This window comes from Tubulanus polymorphus, chromosome 2 (genome assembly GCF_964204645.1).
Source record: "Tubulanus polymorphus chromosome 2, tnTubPoly1.2, whole genome shotgun sequence".
Taxonomy (NCBI): Eukaryota; Metazoa; Nemertea; class Palaeonemertea; order Tubulaniformes; family Tubulanidae; genus Tubulanus; species Tubulanus polymorphus.
Window position 1 is genome coordinate 18278282 of NC_134026.1, and position 21550 is coordinate 18299831.

A 21550-nucleotide genomic window follows, 5' to 3' on the forward strand; every position below is an offset into this window, starting at 1 on the left:
ATCTTGAATCTATTGGATTCTTTACTTTTGTTCATTCATTCATTAATAACCGTTACAGATTAAATAAAGGATATCTTTTGCAAACTGGAGCCATTTCAACAGTTGATATTCACATTACAGCTCATTATTATGGTATGGGTATCAAATACATGTATAATATGTCCGTGGCGTAATACAACACACAGGATGATAAAAATCCTGTACTGCATAGGCTGCACATCCCACAACTAAACATATGAAACCTATGATATGGGTTTTGACCTTCTGCTAAGAATTAATACAGTACCCAACTCGACAATAAAAACTAATGTGAAATAATCTAAAATCAAACCATTGATTAATGATCTTGATGATTTAGGCATTACATTGTAATCTTAAACTATGCTTATAGATACCTCGATCTGATTCAAGCCAATACTACCCAAATTAAAATTGAGATTGCAAGATGTAGAGGTTAATTTCTGTAATCTCAACTTAAAAGGCATATTTGAGGAGACATATAATACATAACATATTGGGTAGGTGTACCAGTACACAAATTGTATGGAAAAGTATTCCCCCTGAAACATCAGCATTAGTTCTCAAAACTTGTGCCGAATCAAAAATACATAAGTATTTATCACATTATCTTCACAATTTAGATTAAAAATTGTACAACCAAATTTTTTTTCATTGTACACTAATGTTACTTCTTGGTTAGACATAAAATGGTTGAAATATTCACATTGGAAAATAAATGAATGCTTTGGTATCATGAAAAACAACTGTGGTTGTACATGCACTATGTATACAAGTTTCCAATGATTTGATCCTAAAGGTAGAGACACATGAGCGTATTTTTTTTGCCCAATCGCGACGATTAAATACGCAAACAAATTCATCGCCGAATTCATACGCCCGATACGAGCGGGCACAAATAGCGATCAAACCGAAATTCAGTCAGCGACTGGCACTTAGTGGCAGAGTTAATAAATCACATGATATCAACAATGCATCCTATTGGTTGATAAAAATGGATCGCTCAGCGGAATTTGTCGAGTACGGACGGACGAGCGAATTTTTGGGCGCTCCGATCGCCGGCGTAAATAATCGGGCGAAAATATCAAACATGTTCGATAAGGGCGATTCGCCGGGGAATCGAGTTGGCTGACGAAATTTTCGCTGCCGTGAATGGCCACTTGAGCAATTTTTTCGCGCGATTTATAAATTCGCCACGATCGGCGGTGTGCCCCTACATAAATATGCTCGTGTGCCTCTACCTTAACAGAATTCACAAAAGATTTTTCAGATATAATACATGTTGAGGAAGCTCCTCATCATAAAACTTGATAGGTACATCACTCACCTCATTCTTTGAAAGGTGAAAACTCAAGCAACTTAACATTTCACAAGAAAAATGATATTATTTATGACTGGTGCTATCTAAATAATAGTTGCGTCATAAAATTTTGATCCACGATTCTTTGTATAAATAAATAAGGGTGCAGGGGTCTCAAACATTTGAATATACATGTTACTTTATTCCAAGCATGCACGTACAGTAAACTACATTCAAGTTGGATTGATTTAATAAGAGATTAAAATGACGTCAAATGATACTAGCAATGCTATCAACTACTCTGTATTCAATTACAGGATGTTCATGAGAATATCTACGAAAAATATAACCAGGGCGGATCCAGGGGTGGTACGGAGTGACTTTTTTTGGCCGAGTGACCTTGGAATTTTCTCCCTCAAAAGAATAAAATTGTGAGCGAAATTGTGAGCATATTTATTCCTAATTCCAACCAGGAAAGTCCTCAGAATGCACCTTCAAGAATTGAAGATCCTTGCTTTTGGCACTTCGTGCAGATGTTGGCTTAGGGCCAATAATATATGCAACATAGTGACCGATATATTCCACCTTTTCTCTAAAGCTAGATCCGCCCAAGATAACCTGTTGTCAGCCAATTGGCTGTATATTTTCTTTAATACTGACCAAATTTCGAGCCCATACACGGCAGGTGTGTTGGTGTGAACACATTCCTGCCAAGTCCCTAGTCTCATTATAATTTGTCTAAGAAAATTTCTTAGACTATATTTACCCATAACTGATCCTGCACAGTCATGCTTTAGATTTTGATTGTTTCACTTCAAAGCATCATTTTAAGTGGTCAGGAAATGCATCTAGAATGCTTCAAATCTTCAAAATTTTGGTGGGGGGTGGACCTTCTCCCTCAAAAGAATAAAATTGTGAGCGAAATTGTGAGCATATTTATTCCTAATTCCAACCAGGAAAGTCCTCAGAATGCACCTTCAAGAATTGAAGATCCTTGCTTTTGGCACTTCGTGCAGATGTTGGCTTAGGGCCAATAATATATGCAACATAGTGACCGATATATTCCACCTTTTCTCTAAAGCTAGATCCGCCCAAGATAACCTGTTGTCAGCCAATTGGCTGTATATTTTCTTTAATACTGACCAAATTTCGAGCCCATACACGGCAGGTGTGTTGGTGTGAACACATTCCTGCCAAGTCCCTAGTCTCATTATAATTTGTCTAAGAAAATTTCTTAGACTATATTTACCCATAACTGATCCTGCACAGTCATGCTTTAGATTTTGATTGTTTCACTTCAAAGCATCATTTTAAGTGGTCAGGAAATGCATCTAGAATGCTTCAAATCTTCAAAATTTTGGTGGGGGGTGGACCTTTAGATACTCAGATGATAGGTTACAGGGTCTACAAATATCAGAACAAACACTGAAATGGTGAAGGAAGGTAGTTGGGATAGACCCAACCCTTTTTTGAAACTAAGCCCAATGATGTAAATGATAAAATAAACCGCTATCTTAGTGCCTGCATTGGTACTGGTGATCACTTTATTCCTGGATCCACTCTAGTAAAATTGTCAAAATATGTCCAACTTGAGAGCAATATCTGTATAGGATAGTATAGTATAATAAATCATTCACATATAGCCTAGGGCCTGAAAAACATTTCAACAAACATCAGGGTTAAATGGTTATCTACTGTACAAAGATATGTACTTAAAACCATTGAAAATGCATACATAAGTGCAGGGTTTTGAATATATGAAAAGTATACATGCACACTTTATCAATTCTTCCATCCAAACATACATACATGCTGTATGAAAAATATATACAGTCGAAATCAGCTAATCCTTCTTTGGGGTTACATCATAACTTTTCCATAAATTAATTTAGTGTTGGGTCCCATTTTCCTTTACAATTTCTATATCTACCATAATCAATTTTTCATTATCCATCAATTTACTCAGGAACTAATGTTCCTTGATGGATATTCTAAGCCAAATCCGAAACCAAGTTCACCCCAAAACATGGTATCACGCAATTATTTTGAAGACAATCAAGCTGTATCAATCAGCATCAGTAGAATATGCAAATACAAACTGACCAGGTCGAGATTTCAAAAGACTATCGTTTGACTTAATCATAAATGAAACAAGAAAAAAATATTGACTTCCCTAAATTTACATGAGTGCATGTTTTAATCCAGCATCAAAATTAAATATTGGTACTCTACAGATTGAGAAGAACAAATGTAAAAGAGTGAAAACTCCATTGGATTGAATTCAAATGATGGGAGAAAACTTACTTTTTACAGATATTAGATCAAAAATAAGGACGAAAAATATCAAGAAAAAAAATTTATTTTCAAATTATGAAAGGAAACCCATACCTTTCTTCGGCAGTATGGTTCGGCAGGCAAGTGATCGGAGATATCGAACGTTTCTAAAGGTTTTGGCAGAATTTCAGAGAATCTGTGCTCCGACCAAGTAATCAAAAAGCCTAAGATGTCCCCCCTTGATTGAATCAAGAAGTTTTTAGGAAAATCTGTCTATTGACACGATCTCCGTGCGGTACATGTTGTAATCACACACAACTACATGATCATGAATATACATGGTAGTGGGTTTTCCCCACTGACTCAAATAGACACTCCACGTTCATGGGGTGACGATTCATTTATTTCATGCACTGTGTACGAAGTTTGTTAGACAATTCATTTCTGTAAATTGAATAATTTCCAAGATTCACTTCCCACTTTCCCAATTTCACTGCCCTTCTATAAAATTCACTGCATTTCACGGCCACTGGCAATGAACATTTGCAGTTTCCAAGAAAACTTTAACTAGGCCACACACGAGCCACGCTTTTCATATACATGCACAGATCAATACACTATATAGCAGTGAGTATATGTGACAAGACGTGTGTGAAGCATGAATATACATATCATGGCATGTGTTCTTCCAAAATGAAATGTAGTTCCAACAACAAATAAATGACTGAATTAATAAATACGCAATGGATTCCGATGAAGTTCAATATCGTTAGAGATTTTATTATAGCATTGAATGTTTTGAAAGTCCCGAAGAGAAACTAAGTTTTCTTTGAAGTTATTTTGTACCAAAGGAAGAAATTTTCATATGCAATAGCAAAATGGACTACGCTAAAGCAAAAATCCATAACAAATGACAACTATATGGATGGACCTCTTATCGTGGTATTCAAGATATAAATAGGTCAAAATAGATAAGTAAGTACTATATGTACATTCCCAGTATCTTAGAGTTCATGCACTCCCGAGTAAGCTTCTTAGGACATTCACTGTTACACGAACCAAAATAATTAAGATTGGTATAATGGAAAATGTATATGGTATCATGGATGATGAATTATCCAGGCTCAATTTCAGTTTAATCTTATGAACTTCGCCAAATATCAGTCTTGATAATGAAGTGTCAATTTTGGCAGCTAAGTTTATATATTTATATTCCAGTAACTAGTAAATGAAAAATAGGCCAAACACAGAGTAGCAAAGTAAAGCATTCGGGAGCCTAAAAATGCAATTCAAATTAATTGAAGATTAACAACTACTGACTACAATTGAAGATTAACCACATGCTGCACCATGAATTGAGGGGAATCCCATCCAAAGATGATTGTATATTAGTACATCACTGCATCCCAGGTATTATGGATCAACTGAGGTCGACTTTCAATAGATTTTTATTCACATTTCAGAAACAGAATACCGATAGTTCAGCTGCTGCATACGTATACATACAGTGCCACGTGTAAAATTGGTAACTGGTGAACTTGAAAGTAAGACTGGATTCGAGTTCATTTATATCACTGGTTCTTTTGTCATAATGAAGCCATAGTCTGCTGTCCATATTCGGTTCCTATCAATCCCCGACATAACATTGTAAATTCCTTAATTATCTCTCGCAATTTTCGCTTATTTCCTCGATCTCTACAAAACATTATTTTTACATAAATGAAAATATGATTTTCTGATCGAATGTTTGAGTGGTACATACCTGATAAAAGTCTTATTAGGACCAGAAAAGACTGGCAGTGGACCCAAAAAATTGTTTTTTAATCCATTCTACACTGTATTGAGGGGTTGCAAAAAAGTCTGCATCGAAAGGGGTTCAAGAGAGAAAAGGGACTCCATGATTTGAAAGTTTAACAATATCTTTCCATGCCTACCAACTGAAGTTTGGCATGGAAACACATTGTTAAACTTTCAAATCATGGAGTCACTTCTCATTATTCAACCCCTTTCATGAAGACTGTTTGCAATCCTTCAATACAGCAGAGAACATGAGACACCCATTACCTCACAACCCCCCACCAGCCATCTTTTCAAAAAACACTAACCACTTAACTCTCCTGGCCCACCTTATCTTGTAATGTGGTATGCCACAGGGATAGCATTTGATTCCTACATTATCTATTGTAAATATTGTATCCGAGATTATCAAGATTCAAAGTAACTGTCACTTGAGATATAACTATACCTTAGCACAGATTTAACAAATCTCTCTTTATCATCTTGAGTAAGTCGAGGAGATGGGTATCCATCTTGACTCAATAAATCATTCAGCCATTTGCGGGAATACTCGTTGAAATTTTTATTCAACGCCTGCATTGTATCCGACACATGGTCATTACATCCACGATGCTGCTCTGCACCTATTACCTACAAAACCAAGAATGCAATAGATTGCTATTACATCTGAATCAATAAACCCACTATAAAACTCCCTAAGCTGATATATCTATATCTATCATCGGTAATAACGCAAATTTGACAATTTATTATATTATACCTGCAACAGTCGATCTAACAAAACTTGTCCATGATTCATTATGATTTCTTTTACCACAGGTAGTTTTTCATTGGCATTTAAAAGTTCAGTCTGAAAATAAGCATGAGATCTGAGCTAAAGGGAACCAACAACAATGTTAACATACAGATACACAACTTGAATATACATGATTAAAAGAGAAGAAACTTTTATTCAACGCCTCCTTGGCGTTAGATTGGTCACTTTTAATAGGTTTGCAATTAGTTTTATATAGAGCATCATGAATTTAACTAGATTAGTACTGATATTGCAAACATGATTTGCAAAATGTACATAGATATGTGAAATACATTATCTATGTACATGTAGTTAACACTATTTACATACACAAATGATCATACATTAGTTCAATTAAGATCGACTTACAATGACAAAAATATGTAGAAATCTTACCAGAAAACAACAGCACGATTTAAAGGTATGATGTTCCGGCAAACATAAACCATACAAAGCTGTAAAACACCACAATTACAAAATATGTACCAATGATTTCAGGACCATTCCCGATAAAAAGATTTGACTTAACAATAGATCCTGATGTTTGATATTCATTATTTACGTGTTCTAAATGAGAGATTTGAGCAATAGAAAAAGGTCAATATGATACCAAGAAGCGAACTACCAAAAGCTGCTATCAATTATAACGCCCTATTTATCTTTTTATCTTATTGCACTTATATTCATTATAAAAATCTAACTCAAACTATGAGACTGGCATATTTATCTAGTCAGATCTTGATACACTGCCAACATCAGGGATTCGTGATTTTGATGGTAGAGAGAATATGGCAGTTTATCAGGGTATTAGTTACAGGAGTTCCTGAACCTTCATGTCAGAGGTTTATACAGTAGAACTGGCGTAAGTCGGACACGCTGGGACCACGGGGAAAATGTCTGACTGAAAAATTCCGATTATGAGTTAGTCGAATTTTGGGGGTTTTCTAAGAAAAATCCGAATTAGCTACAAAATACGACCCTGAACCTTAACAACTGAGTGACACGGGGTCAATAATGATGATGATGATGGTTCATTTATTTAGTGCCAATTCCACTGATAAACATTGTTCATAGGCGCTCCTCGAATTAGTGTCTATGAATCTAAAAATGCTGCTTCGAACAGAAACGTTTTAACACCCGACTTAAACAGAGCAAATAAAATAAATTACCATGCGCTTATAGCGGGTACACAACTTTGCCCGAGTAAATTACCGAGCGACATTGAAAAGTAACAACCACGTGTATATTGTCTATGGGAATCGCAAATACAAAGTTTTCAGTCCCCCTTGTAAGGGATTAACGAGTTTATGTCTCTGATCTATGACCAACAACTGGCTGTAAGCTTGAGATTTAACAGGTTTGGTAAATTAATGATGTCAGGTGCGGATCCAGACTATCGCACATGCAGCACGCGCAGTAGTCGCAATTTTCAAATGCGGCGAAAAATTTTTGTCGAGAAAAGAGTAAATAAAAGGGCACACAATTTGTGCGCCATAAAAAATAAATGCCTTTCTGTACTAGGCCTAAAGCAAAATGTGAATGAAAATAAATTGCCCAAAATCAAAAAGGGCAATCTAAGGAAATCTAAGGGATTTTCCTTTACTCAAAAGGGCACTATTCTAAAAGAGACATTATTGTTGCTCTATAAATTTAATCGAAAAGGGGCAAATTTCGCCAAAAATCTAAAAAAAAGGCACAAGCAAATTGAATGTGAAGGCAAATTTAGTGGCATGATACCAATAAATGCCACTCAAACTCAAACTCGCTCGCTGGGCATTTAAGGGGTCATGAAGAGGTTTTTAAGATATGGCTAAAAGTATTTTCTATCATCAATTATAACCTATTTATTGATTTAGTGGTCAAGAAATTAATTTTCAATTCTTCAATTAGTGGGAAAACGAGACTTTTGATCGGCCGCGCTGATTCCTTCCCAACCCGGAAGTGTGACGTCATTCCGAGAACCCAAACCAAAACAACATGGTGTAGTGTGTATAGAAACGGGTGATACTAACAGCGATTAAAGTGCAAAATAGTGACTCAAATACAGAATCAGATTCCAATCAAACGTCTGAAGTTTAGGAAGTCAACAGTTGTTATTAATAGACAGTCAAAATTATTCCATTTAATTTGGACCTGATGCCTCAGAACGAAGGAATTTGTGACTATAGTAAAGCATATTTCTACGTCGTGGAGCAGAGAGCATTCATCATCATTTAAGTCATTCTCTCTTTGCAAAAACCACGAGGAGGGGATGACTGATATAGACATCGCAGATATTTCTGTGGGTAGAGATATTTTTATCCAGTACTGGACCATAAAAGCGTCCTGAAACCTAAACTTGTTCGGGAATCCCAGCCTGCGCCATCCCGGCCGTGTAATAGTAATGTGTGCTGCATACATACAGTCAGTATGTTGTACACACTACAGCGATGTGGGTCACTGGGGAAAGCCAGTACTATATGCAGTGGAAAGCGCGTATCTCTTACTAGGTATTTAATTCGCAAAAATAGTATCACTTGGCAGAATAAAAGGCCCTCAGATAATAAAAATATAAGTTTTGTGTATCCAAGTTTATGTGTGCTGTAATATTTGCGAGAATCCTTCTCTAAAGTGTGAGGCTAGTTTACACATAGGCCAGGTATTTTTGCTCTTATGGGCCATCATCTTAGGGCTAAATCTTTGGATTTGGCCACTAAAATTTGTCGTTGCCTTTGTGGGAACAGTTCATAGCTACACACAGCCAAGGCATTTCAAAAGACGGTAAAATTAGCGCAATATTCAACGAAAATGAGCATTGTATTATAACGCTTCTGAGTGTGCTGCAGGCGATGTGTTCTCATCAACATCACCGCGCAAACCCATGCGTCCCGCTGCTAGGGCTGTTGCTACGGGCTTTTCTCGAGTTTGGATAAAGATATTTGAAAAATTTTAGACTATTATAGATGCATACGGTGAATGTTTTATACAAAAAAAAATTAGATTTAAAAATTTTTTCAAACCTCTTCATGACCCCTTTAATACTGGCCCTTTTCAAAGTTGGTGCCCTTTTTTCGCTGTGCTGTAGTCATTGAATGGCCCTGGATCCGTGCCTGGATGCAATGATTTTGAACACTGCACACGGAAAAACTGTTGGCAGATTACTGGACAAATCTCTGTGTATTATTGGTTTTGGCTGACAGATTAGGGCCATCCCAAATTAATTGTCTGTTTGCCTTAACACCGACTCAAGTTTCAGGGTGAGTCGGTAGGTAGGTAGAAATATTTTTGGCTAAATTCTAGGGAAAAAAATAAATTGCCCATGGGCAAAGTGTGGTTTACCTTGAAAGCTAGAGGTTGTTTGCAGCAAGGGCATTGTTTATGAAAAATCTTTTTAATTTGTGTTATTTAAGTTTATATTGTATTTTATCGTTCTCAAAGAATTATTTTGAGGTCAAATAAGGCCAAAAATATACATTTGTTTACGGTCAACATCCAAAATTTCATAGGGTACAGCGTAGGTAGGGTCGGAACTGTTTTATATTTTGAAAAAATATCTTTCACAATATGAAATAAATTGCCCATGGGCAAAGTGTGGTTTACCTTGAAAGCTAGAGATTGTTTGGAGTAAGGGCATTGCTTGAAAAATCTTTTTAATTCGTGACTATTGTATTTTATCTTTCTTAAAGAATTATTTTGTAGTCAAATAAGACCAAAGATAAACATTTGTTTATGGTATACGTCCAAAATTTCGTAGGGTTCAGGTAGGCATTGGAAACTATTTTATATTTTCAAAAAAAATATTTTCCACAATATGAAAAAATATTCAAATAAAATTCATATGATGTCACATATCAGAGGGTGGCTGAATATTGAGTCTTGGAAACGAAACCTCTTCCAATGTATGGCCGCGGAAGCTAAAACACCGGGCATAGTATAAGATTGTTTTAAATCCTGGAATTTACCACTACAATATTCAGACCTCAACCTATACCTATAGTTTGCTGCTTAGTATTTTCAGGTCACAAGAAATTACAATTTATTACAAATTCTATCAAACAGAAAACACAGCGCTCATCTTCTGCTACGACGATTATTCAGCCTGTTATCATACCAAACGTGCACGCGCCAAGCAGCGTTTACAGCATCTCCATAAAGTAGTGTGTATAAGCGTGTGTTTGTGTGTGCAACAGTCTAATGTTAGCGCTCCCATGCACAAGTGGAGGCCTTGTGTAGTGAACGTTCGCTTCACTTCGATCTCTATCAACACAATCACCGGGTATCAAAACGAAACAATACCTATGGCGATATGTGAAATGATCATATTCTCACCAGCAATGAGCATTAAAGATTCGCACATATACGGCACCTAGTCAAATGAAAGGTTCACCATTAATGGTTTCCCATAATTATTTTAGTAGCGCCAGAATTCCCCGTATATCCCAAAACAGCCAATCACATTCGCTGGTAGAGACAACCCCCCCCCCCCAATCGAGGTCATTGCAATTTTATACGCAAGAGCTAAGAATTTTCCCGCCAAAATAAGTTTTTCCTCCCTCGAATTTAAACAAAGTTGACCATGTCATCGACGGAGGTTCGTCATGTCTTCAATCGCATCGATTATACGTCGTTTAACTGAGAACCAATGAAAAAAATGCTCACATAAAAAAACGTATCACGATTTTACATGAATTGGCTCAATGCCAAGCTCAAACTGCTGACAAAGGTAAACCAAAAATATTCAAATAAAATTCATATGATGTCACCAATCAGAGGGTGGTTGAATTTTGAGTCTTGGAAACCTATTCCTATGTAGGGCCGCAGAAGCTGAAATATGGGCATAATCCACAACCAACCCAAAAAAATCTTTGAAAATTTAATGCTTTTTGTACAATTTCCAAGCAAGGTCAAGGACACGAAACGGTAGCACTGAATCCGCGTCTGGGCGATAAGTGAGGCTGGCAGTGTATCAAATGGCGGTGTATTGAGACATGACTGTCATGCAATTCAGAATCCCATCAAGTGTTTATAGAAAATTCACAAGCCTGGATCGATACAATATGTGAAAATGAGTAACAAACCTGTTTGATATAGACCTAATATGTTACATCCCAAATCATTGAAAAAACCAGGACACTTTTTCAGCAACTGAAACAAATAGAATACAAATAAAAGCTGATCATAAATGTATGCTAAAAGTTTCTTAGTTCAGTGCATTGAAGATTTAAGTCTATCGAAGGATCAATGATTCAGTATGCATCTCAAGAAATACTCAATGGCATATACTTGGGGTCCAAAGACTTTGAGAATTGGTACCGAAATACTTAACAATCTGACCATTTCAAGACTTGATGCCTCCTTGTCAACCCATGTTATTTAAACTCAGCACAATAATAGAACGGGCTACAGCTTTGCAATTGATTGTCGTTACAAAATATGCATACCAGTAGGTGCCAAAAAAAGGAAATACAATGTAATTTCCCTTTTTAGCACTAAGATATTACTGACGCGCACGGCAACAGTAAATAGTCCATATATATAAATATATATATATATATATATATATATATATATATATATATATATATATATATATATATATATATATATTACGTGTTTCTACAACTGATCGATAAAATACATACACGTCGTAGTAGATACAAAATCAGTACCTAGATACGCATTGAAATGCACAACGCGACGATAAGTAAAACAGGCGCTAAACACTTTTATGGTTCACCTGATTACCAATCGTGCCGGACAAGCTGAGTGAGACCGTCATCTACCCCACTATACTTTTACATCATTTTTGGGCTATTTGGAAAAAATTTTCCAATACCGAAATCAATGGACAATTGATCAATGAGTCTTCAAATTTCCGATGAAAACTTAAATAATGATGAATAAAGGACCATGGGTCCAGTAGGATTAAAAAAGTACAATTTATCTTTGAGCATAAAAATTGATTTGTTCTGGGAATGTCTAGAATTATCTTTGCAATATACATATAAAGATGCAATAAATGTATGAAGATGCAATCTTGGCAAAGTTAATTGAATGACAGCACCACTGTAGTAAGCGGGCTCAACTATGAATTCAACTATAAATTGGTTTTCCCATGACTCACTAGCACAGGGCAGAACAAAGAAAAATTCATCGAAATTTTGTTCATTTTCCATAATGATTCCAATACCAATTTCCCTTCTAAATACAAAATATCAGCAGTGTATATCCAATGTGTAGAATTTGTGTCACCAGCAGCTAAGAGAAAGTTACTCTCAGGACCATTCTATGAGGGTCAACACAGTTAATCTTAAAAATATATTTATCGATCTGGAAAAGAAATAAAAACCGGCTTCGACAGAGATGAGAAGAACATGCAGACCTACCGCTCTTAGCATGGACATCACTGAATCTAGCACATCTGTGTATTCGCGTAATTGACCAGATTCCAATAAACTTATCGTTTTCGATGTTACAGATAAGAATAATGCCCTCGTAGGTCCATTAACAATATTATCCGAAGAATACAAAATGAATAGCTGAAAAACATGAAAACCCCATCTTGTTCAAATACCATTTCATTATTGTTAAAAAAGATCTACAATATTATTTTGCCCACAGAGGTGCTCAATTTTTCATTAGCCTTTCTGTTTAGCCTTACTCTAACCATTCATATAGTCATCAAAATGTTTCCTAAAATTGTCCATACCCTGTACCTGTTTACATAATTCGACTATGGAACCATATGGCTGGGTATTAAACATCGTGCCAACCATTTGGCATGTATCAGCAGCTAATGGGATAAAATCATCCATCAAAGAACGAACTGCTTGACGAAACATATCACAAAATGCCTGTAAATATATGATAGCATCGATCTGATAGCTTTGTATACGGAAAATCATCAAGATCATCAGATAAGGGCTTGCTTCCAACCACAAACACTGTTAGACGAAAAAATCAAAATTCTACTTTGTTCAATTATAACCAATCCAATTTATTCAAGTTATGGACTTCAATCTCTACTTTGAAACCAGACCCCACAGCATTTACAAAAGCAATTTTTACTATCTCGAAAGAATCAATGACTAAATGTGCCATCAATAACCAGGGGCCAGTTGCCCAAAGGTTAGTTAAAGATAACCGGCGGATAAATACCATAGTACCATATGGAGTTTCAATTGTCTCTTTGTCAACTATCATTCTTACCAACTTTAGAGCAACTGGCGCCTTACTGTTAAATCTAAGCACATTTTAGATATGACACATACCTCCACTACACCAGGGTCAGTGATCCATTTTTCTGAAATGACCTGCATCAGCGGAAAAAGTTCCTGTAGGATGATCAATACCTGTAACAAGAGAAAATGCTAGCTATCACACAATTTTTCCAGATGTACCGGTATAACTTTATATGGTAGATACTACTAAAGGGCTAAGCTAATATCTGCTAATCTTCAACTACCTACACATCTACCTTCACAACTACAAATAATTCGTGATAATGATAATCGACAATTATCGAAAAATCGATAATAAGTGATAATCGACAATTTACGGCTGTTGAAAGTTTTCACAGGTTTCTATGCTACAGTCTACATTCACAAATACAATCTGGATGTACATGGAACTAGAAGAGAAGTAACTTTCCATGTGGTCAGGTTTGGAGACATTGGATACACATTGCATTTTAGGGATGATAGTGACTGAAAATTCATTTCTCAAGTTAGAGTCTAATCTAAACAACAGTACTAAGGAGCTCATTATGAACTTGGAGTAATTCTGACATTACTCAAAATCTTCATGCAGGTAAATTGACAAACCAACTGAAAGCAAATGGTTCATTGATATCAGATAACATGAAAAACTTGGAAAATAAATTTTGTCTGACCTACATGAGCTTCCCTCTAGCAACCAAACAACCCACAAGAATTGGTATCAAATGAGCAACAGAAATTGAACAAAACCAAGAGAAATTTTTCTCATCTGAGTTAGACAACTTCTAACTATGATACAAAATCAGGGTACTCTAGCAGGGTTGTTAAAACAAGCATATAAGAAACAATCAACCTCAGTAGCTCAGTAGAATAAGGTGTGATACTGTTACATTATCAGTTCACAAGCCGAGCAACAAGCGGGTTCAAATCCTGCAGGCTGCTAACAAACAGTTTGTGGTTCAGACTTTGAAGGCAATCCTGTGGCGAGGTCAAATGAACATTCCAATAGGGTTGGGAGACTAACATCCGACCGATATAGAGCAAGATAAACAAACACTTACTGGTTGTGGTCCCTGCCTTTGTGCAGCACGTTTCTGTCCCTCCTCATCATCAGACTCATCATGATTTATATTCAATGATCCAAATAGTCCACTGATCATCTTCATTTTCAACAAAATCCCAGATTTTGTTGTAGCAGACTGAGACTGGCTGACTAATACTTGTAACTGTTGTATGTGCGGCAACAAAAGAGCATTTAAATACTGCATGATATCTTGTAATGGGCAGACGGATAGTATATGTCCTATCGATGACATCAATCGAATTGATTCACGAGACTGAAATATATAAAATAAGCTGTTTAACAGTACCCTTGAATGAAATTTGTACAGTGAATTATTTTCAAAAATTCTTGATACGATATGAATACCTTTAAAGCATTACACGAGAGAGCAGTCTGAAAATTGGAATAAATGAAATTAGTTCACAATTCATAAATATTATATTCTCTATCACTACTATTGCATAAATATGTATAAATTTGTCTGTTCCCATCCCTTGGAAAATAGACCTTACAAAACTTCACTAAGTCTTTGGACTGGACCCAAAAACATCTTTGTTTGACAAAGAATTGCATGTTTTATTAAGTAGTCCCATAGACATTAATATTTCATGCATGGAAAATCAGATCATCCATACTTGTCTGGAGGGGGTGGGTATAGGTTGGTAGCAGAGTAAAACCTGCATAAACTAAGTAGCTATACTCAATCACTATTCAAAAAGAATAGTTTCATCTTAAGGCCTTTTTTTTTAATTAGTTGGAGTACGGATCCGGCGCCGTGGTTTATTTTCTTGGCAGCCGTTGTACAAAACCAGGGGTCCAGGGCCACCTGCCCACTTGGGAAGTGGTTTGAAATGCTCAACAATCTAACAATGTGAATATATAACGCCCCTGGTGACCATATACCAATGAAACCCACCACAATCATAGAACATGTCAGCAGCTACGATTTTGTAATTGATTGTGATAAAAAAATATGCCTCGTTACCAATTTAATATGGAAATACAAAGTTACTCTAATATTCGAGGCCCCCTGGTGACCATATGCAAAACCCAATGACCTTGAAACTCACCACAATCATAGTAAATGTCATGAACTACAACTTTGCAATTGATCATGGTAACAAAATATGCCTAGGTACCAATCTAATAAGGAAATACTAAGCAGCTACAATTTCGTAATTGATTGTGATAAAATATGCCTCGTTACCAATCTAATATGGAAATACTAAGTTACTCTAATATTCAACGCCCCCTGGTGACCATATGCAAAACCCAATGACCTTGAAACTCACCATAATTATAGAACATGCCATGAACTACAACTTTGCAATTGATCGTGGTAACATAATATGCCTAGGTACCAATCTAATAAGGAAATGCAAAGTTATTCTACTATTCAATGCCCCCTGGTGACCAAATAGAATAACTAATGTCCTTAAAACTCACCACAATCATAGACAATGTCATGAGCTACAACTTTGCAATTGATTGTGGTAACAAAATATGCATAGGTACAAATATAATATAGAAATACTTACTTTTTGTATTTTTCAACGCCCCCTGGTGGTCATATACAAAAACCAATGACAGTGAAACTCACCAAAATCATAGAACACATTATGAGCTACGCTTTCCAATTGATTGTGCTAAGAAAATATGCTTAGGTATCAATATAATGTGGAAAAACATTTTTCCCATCTACAAATGAGTACTGATGACACCAAGATGGCCGCCAATTGCGCCATAATTGGCTTATCAAAAATACCTCAGTCTCAGGTATAAAACATCCCTTTCCAAAGAATACCCATCACAAATTGCAATGAAAAATGGCAATCCCGAAGGATGCTACAGGACTCAGAATTCGAATTTTTGGGCACTAAAAAGGTCATGGGACGGCCATCTTGAGTCCGATCGACCCAATTTTGATGCTGATGGGCTCTTGGTAGATTCAAATATATAGCAAAGATCAAGATAATTGATCAAAGCGTCTTCAAAATTTCCCTCAAAAAGTTCAAAAATGTGTAAAAAATGCTGATTTTGGCGAACAACAATGGCTGCAAATCGGCCATCGTGATTCTGACAGGGCCAGTTTTTGGGCTGAAGATGTGTCTAGGGTAGATACATGTGTAACCCAAATATCGAGACATTACATCGAAGCCTCTTCAAAGTTCCCAAAATAACTCAACTGGATTCCGTCTACGGACGAAAAGTGAACGCAATAGCCCGCTGGGACTTAAGTCCCAAGTGGGCTTAAAAAAGGCTTAACAAACATTGGTAATAATAAAGGACCATTTAGCCTTTTTCCAGATGTAACTGCTAATTTTTTAGAAGTGTCTTAAAACCATTTTTCATTCATTATTGGGTGATGTTCATTCATGAATTTTGCGTTTGGTTTTTTAAAGTGAAGATAAGTTTTCTAAATGACATCCGTACAATCATGACGAAACGATTCTTATGGGAGGGAAACAAGATGAATAGATAATATGAATAGATATTATCATACCTGACTAGCGGAAAGGATCTGTTGGACATACGGACCCATGTGTTCACGGCACTCACGAGTTATATCCCTCAAAGCAACTGATGCATTGTGTGCTAAATCGGTGTTGTTCAAACCCTGCAAAAGCAAGGGTATCACCGATGCTAGTATGTCAGGATGGAAGTTTAACCATTCGGAATAAGCACCTGAAAACAAAGCATATGTGGACATCAACCAATGTCTTAGCCGGATACCGACACTTGGAATATCTTCTTGTTTACTTTCTTAAAATATGGGAATTTGACCTCAATCTCATGTTGTAATATTGCCCAATCAATTTAATATACATGTTTCTGAGTCTAAGTTAGAAAGAGATGATAATCTTTTCAAAGTGGCACTATTTCCACTGATCCCAAAATATTCGAAATCAAGTATGGTTTACGGTATTTCCCCGTTAAGCCTGTATGACGTATACATACGCAACCAAAATCGTACCCATATGACATATATATAAGCTAACTGCGAACAGATTTGCATGTCAAATGCTGTACACACAGTTGATATTGTCATCGTGTACTGTCTGTTAATGCATTATAGTGTATAAAAGGTCCAAAAGTGTTATCAATGAAAAATTCAATTTTTTGCAGAATTAAATATGTCCTGATTTAGTTAAATTTTTTACCTGTACACAAATTATAAAAATAATTGTACATATGCGCAGAAGAAATTGAACCCCTACCCCTACCTATCAAATACTTGATCAATAAAAGGTCTCATTCAACAAAAAAAGACAATTTGTAACTTTTTCCTTCTCAACGTCCTATGGTAATCACGCCAGTGTAATGGAAAACTTTTGACACTACTGTAGCAATCAAGGATCGGTAGTAGTAACTTAGTCTACCGCCTTCAATTTCTTCTACATTTCAATCAAAACTAAACTTTTCTCTTGAGTAGGTCAATGAAAAACTAATCAATAACCAATTAGAAAATCAATCTAATAAATATTTGGTACGTTGTGTGATAAATATTTAGATTCAGGGAGCCTAAAAATCCAGAAAATGAACTATTTCTGAAACATATGACAAATATTCGTGACGCCAACTGCCGGTGCTACAGTCCCCCATACATAACGGTACAACTTACCAATTAACTGCAGGGCAGTTGAGATTAACTTGAGGTTATTGAAAGGCACAACAGGTAGCGATTTGAAAATTGTGGGCAGATATTCATTTTCTTCATAATCCACACATTCAGCAATTGACGACAACAGGAAGAAAGCGCTTTCAGCTTCCTGCCACTGAAGGGCTTCAGTTTTACTGTGTTCTACGAGGTCAGTTATCAATGAACACATAAAAGATATCAACGGCTGCCGGAGAATATTATACGCGTACATCTGAAAGTATAGTCACAGAAATTATTTCAGGCAAGTAATAATCTATCTATCAATTGTAATTTTACGGCCAATTAGTGTAATACAGAGGAGTTGAGAGTAAAAAAGTTTATTCTAAAGTTTAAAACACCATCAAAATGTGACTAAATTAAACAAGCTTAACACATTCACTGCCACCATGATAATACAGTGCCGTTAGCAATTTCCACTATGAGTATACTCGTCGTTGGCACTTGAACTTTTACACCGTCAGCCTTTGTTCAAATTTGACCAAATGACCATGGGAATGAGGCAGAGATTCTTCACATTACCAGCTAATCAGGAACAAAATCATTCTCATGTGCCAAATATCTGATGGTCAATAAGAAGAATCGAGCATACTCACAGTGGTGATGGTCACAGAATCAGAAGCACATGTATACTCGTAGCTGACAGTGAATGTGTTAAGTATAATTTCAAGATGACTACACGATGGATATGAATTAACTTATAGCTAACCATTGTATCTGCAATATCTTGTCTGTAACACCGAAATTGTTCCTTTTCTTCTGTAAAAAAACAAGGATTTCAAAAGTGATTGGCTCGCTATAGATTCTAAAAAACTTGCAGAATCAAGCTCGATTTTTCTTTTTAGCATGCAATACATGCGTACAAATTTACCTGAATTCCATTGTTGTAGTTGAGTGTCAGTGGGATGTTTAACTTTTTGTAGTAAAACACGGACTAATTCGACATAAACTGGAGCCAACCTGTCTTTATACACTTGGAATTTTTCACTGTCAGCTGCAGACATTATATCATCCTGAATATCAATTAATCAGCATATCATTCATAAAACATATCATCCGCTGTAAACATGGTTCGCTTCTATTGTATGTACACAAAATAGTGTTTAAATCTGGCAGGCCAGTGTATACTGGTTTTATATTTATAATGCTCAGTACTAGCGAGCCAGTTTTGCAGCCTCCCACTGCTTCTGCTATTGTCTATGATACTTGTCCGTAGAATCCAATCAGCGATTCCAACACAAAATACATCTCTCTCTAAAGTTCTCACTTGTGTGCAGAAAATGTGTACAAAAACAAGTATGGGCATATATCAACATTTTTGTGTCTTTTGAGCCAAAAAAGGCATCTTAGGAAGTGATATATTCTATTGGAATGATAGTAGGAAGTTTAGGGGGTTACATAAAAGGGTTAAATAAAGGATAACGCACCTGTAGAATGTACCAGAATCCAAATGTCATCTCACTGCATGTTTCATCACAGGGATATTGTCCAGGCATCGCTGTACACCTCTAAATTTAACAAATCAACAATTACAGAAACGGTTTTTTTTTCTAATAATTCCCTTTATTTTTTTCAGTGGAAGATCATGCTAGCAGAACTGGTAGTTTTGAAGTTGAAAGAAATGACATTTAACCAAGGTATAGAGCCAAGCTGAAAACATGATCCATCAAATGATTCAATTTAATGATTCCTTATTAATCGGCCATCAGAACTTACTAGAACTAAACTTATTAAACTCATGGCTTGTGCACTGACAGACTCACTACCAGTTATACACTCTAATAATAACTTCGATTCACATTCCACTATTGTTATTATCAACCTACATATTCCGCCTTGCATTTCCTACAATGTGATAAATTAGTTTAATTACAATTTATCAAAACCTCTTATTGCTTTCTCCTCCATGTTGATTGAGTTAGTGATCAAAATACAGGATATCAAGTATTAGTGTTATTCGGTTCAAGCCTTTCACTGCATCTACACCGGTAATAAGACTACACTGGGTAATTCCAATTCCATGTAAGGTCGTCCTATGACAATGCTAAACAATAATCAAATAACCTGACTTTTAGTTAAAAACTGTTGCTATTTTCCTAAAAATAACCATTCTCCAGATATGAATGAAAACTGATGAAATCAAAATGACTTCGGACTGCGAAGCAACCCTAAGTATATCCATTTCAAATTTTAATGTGAATTTCATTTTTTCTGTGGTGAAAGGCCCTAGGGGATACATGTACAGACTAGATCTTAATTGATCATAGCGTCTTCATCATTTCCAATGAAAATTGCACATGGGGTAGTGCTAACTTTGCTGAGTGGAGGATATCATGTCATTTTTAGAGTTACTTGTAGTAGGGTCCCAGTTAATGTAGGTCATGAAAGATTACCTGATATGATGCAATGGATGTATTAATTTAGAATTTGCAAACACTTACAAAATCACTGGATTCAATAGATTTGGTCAGCAAATCATTCAACTGTAATATTGTAGGCAGCAATAATTTTACGCATGTTGGATATCTGAAATACAATGAAATACAGTACATGAGAATATAAATATCGCCATACTACACGTTTGCAGCCAAATATGAGATGTCTCGTAGTTCTGGTTCTGCCACCATTGCCACTACAAGTTAAGTCATTGCTGATCCTCTTATTCAAAGCCAAAAACATACAGCAAGGAAAATCCGCCAAATCAGTCAAATGCTGCTTATTTTGGTGTTTTTCTGAATATTGCCAAACTGGTTAAACCAAAGGTGTTTTTTTCAGAATTGCTAGACAAGAATCAGACTTATTTCATGATACAATTCTGCTGCCACAAAGGATTCATGCAAATGAATCCTGGATTGACAAGATCAAATCATGAAGCACCGCTAGATTAAACCACTGCCTTGCTTCATGGTGTAATGTTCATCTGGAACCCTGAGGTTTTTGAAATCAAAATACTTTCTATTGTCTTTTAACGCAGCATCTACTGAAGCCATGGAACATAAAACATGAAAAGGATAATGAAAGTTGAATGGAAAACTACAGGCACGAATTGTTTCTAATGAATCGAGATCAATTTACTTATAATTGATGTCTGGAATTTGTAACTACTATTCCTTATCGCATGCGTTTGGCCTTAAAACTATCATACCTATACGATTCTGGATGAGAAAACACATTCACTAAACATTCTATAGCAGTATCAAACAACTGTACGTCACCAAGAATTTTAAACACTTCCTCAATCAGTGACATAGCATCAGTCATTGGAAGACCAAACTGCACCCACGCAGAAAAACAACGAATAGCTTGATTCATGATGTCTGGAGGGGTCGATGATGTCATTATATTCTGTAGGAGTGGCAACACTGGAATTAGAAATCATTTTATTTGGATAAGTGTCGTGATACGCAAATCTTTTTATCTTTGCATCAGAGTTATTGACACGTTTTCG

The 21550-nt window shown here is 36.0% G+C and overlaps 1 protein-coding gene across 1 annotated transcript in view; it reads right to left on the reverse strand.

The window, feature by feature from the left end:
* The window catches only part of LOC141899229 (importin-13-like), a 28426-nt gene continuing 6876 nt past the window's right edge, over window positions 1-21550 (reverse strand). Inside the window, exons 9-26 of the mRNA XM_074785408.1 lie at window positions 21248-21464; window positions 20544-20628; window positions 19819-19947; window positions 19530-19610; window positions 18974-19115; window positions 18812-18861; window positions 18067-18316; window positions 16948-17129; window positions 14811-14837; window positions 14443-14718; window positions 13436-13516; window positions 12881-13018; window positions 12551-12703; window positions 11243-11309; window positions 6582-6640; window positions 6150-6239; window positions 5838-6019; window positions 1-5287 (exon numbers count right to left, since the gene is read on the reverse strand). Of these exons, the coding sequence (XP_074641509.1) occupies window positions 5179-5287; window positions 5838-6019; window positions 6150-6239; window positions 6582-6640; window positions 11243-11309; window positions 12551-12703; window positions 12881-13018; window positions 13436-13516; window positions 14443-14718; window positions 14811-14837; window positions 16948-17129; window positions 18067-18316; window positions 18812-18861; window positions 18974-19115; window positions 19530-19610; window positions 19819-19947; window positions 20544-20628; window positions 21248-21464 (2318 nt within the window). The 3' untranslated portion in view covers window positions 1-5178. The remainder of the gene's footprint in view (window positions 5288-5837; window positions 6020-6149; window positions 6240-6581; window positions 6641-11242; window positions 11310-12550; window positions 12704-12880; window positions 13019-13435; window positions 13517-14442; window positions 14719-14810; window positions 14838-16947; window positions 17130-18066; window positions 18317-18811; window positions 18862-18973; window positions 19116-19529; window positions 19611-19818; window positions 19948-20543; window positions 20629-21247; window positions 21465-21550) is intronic.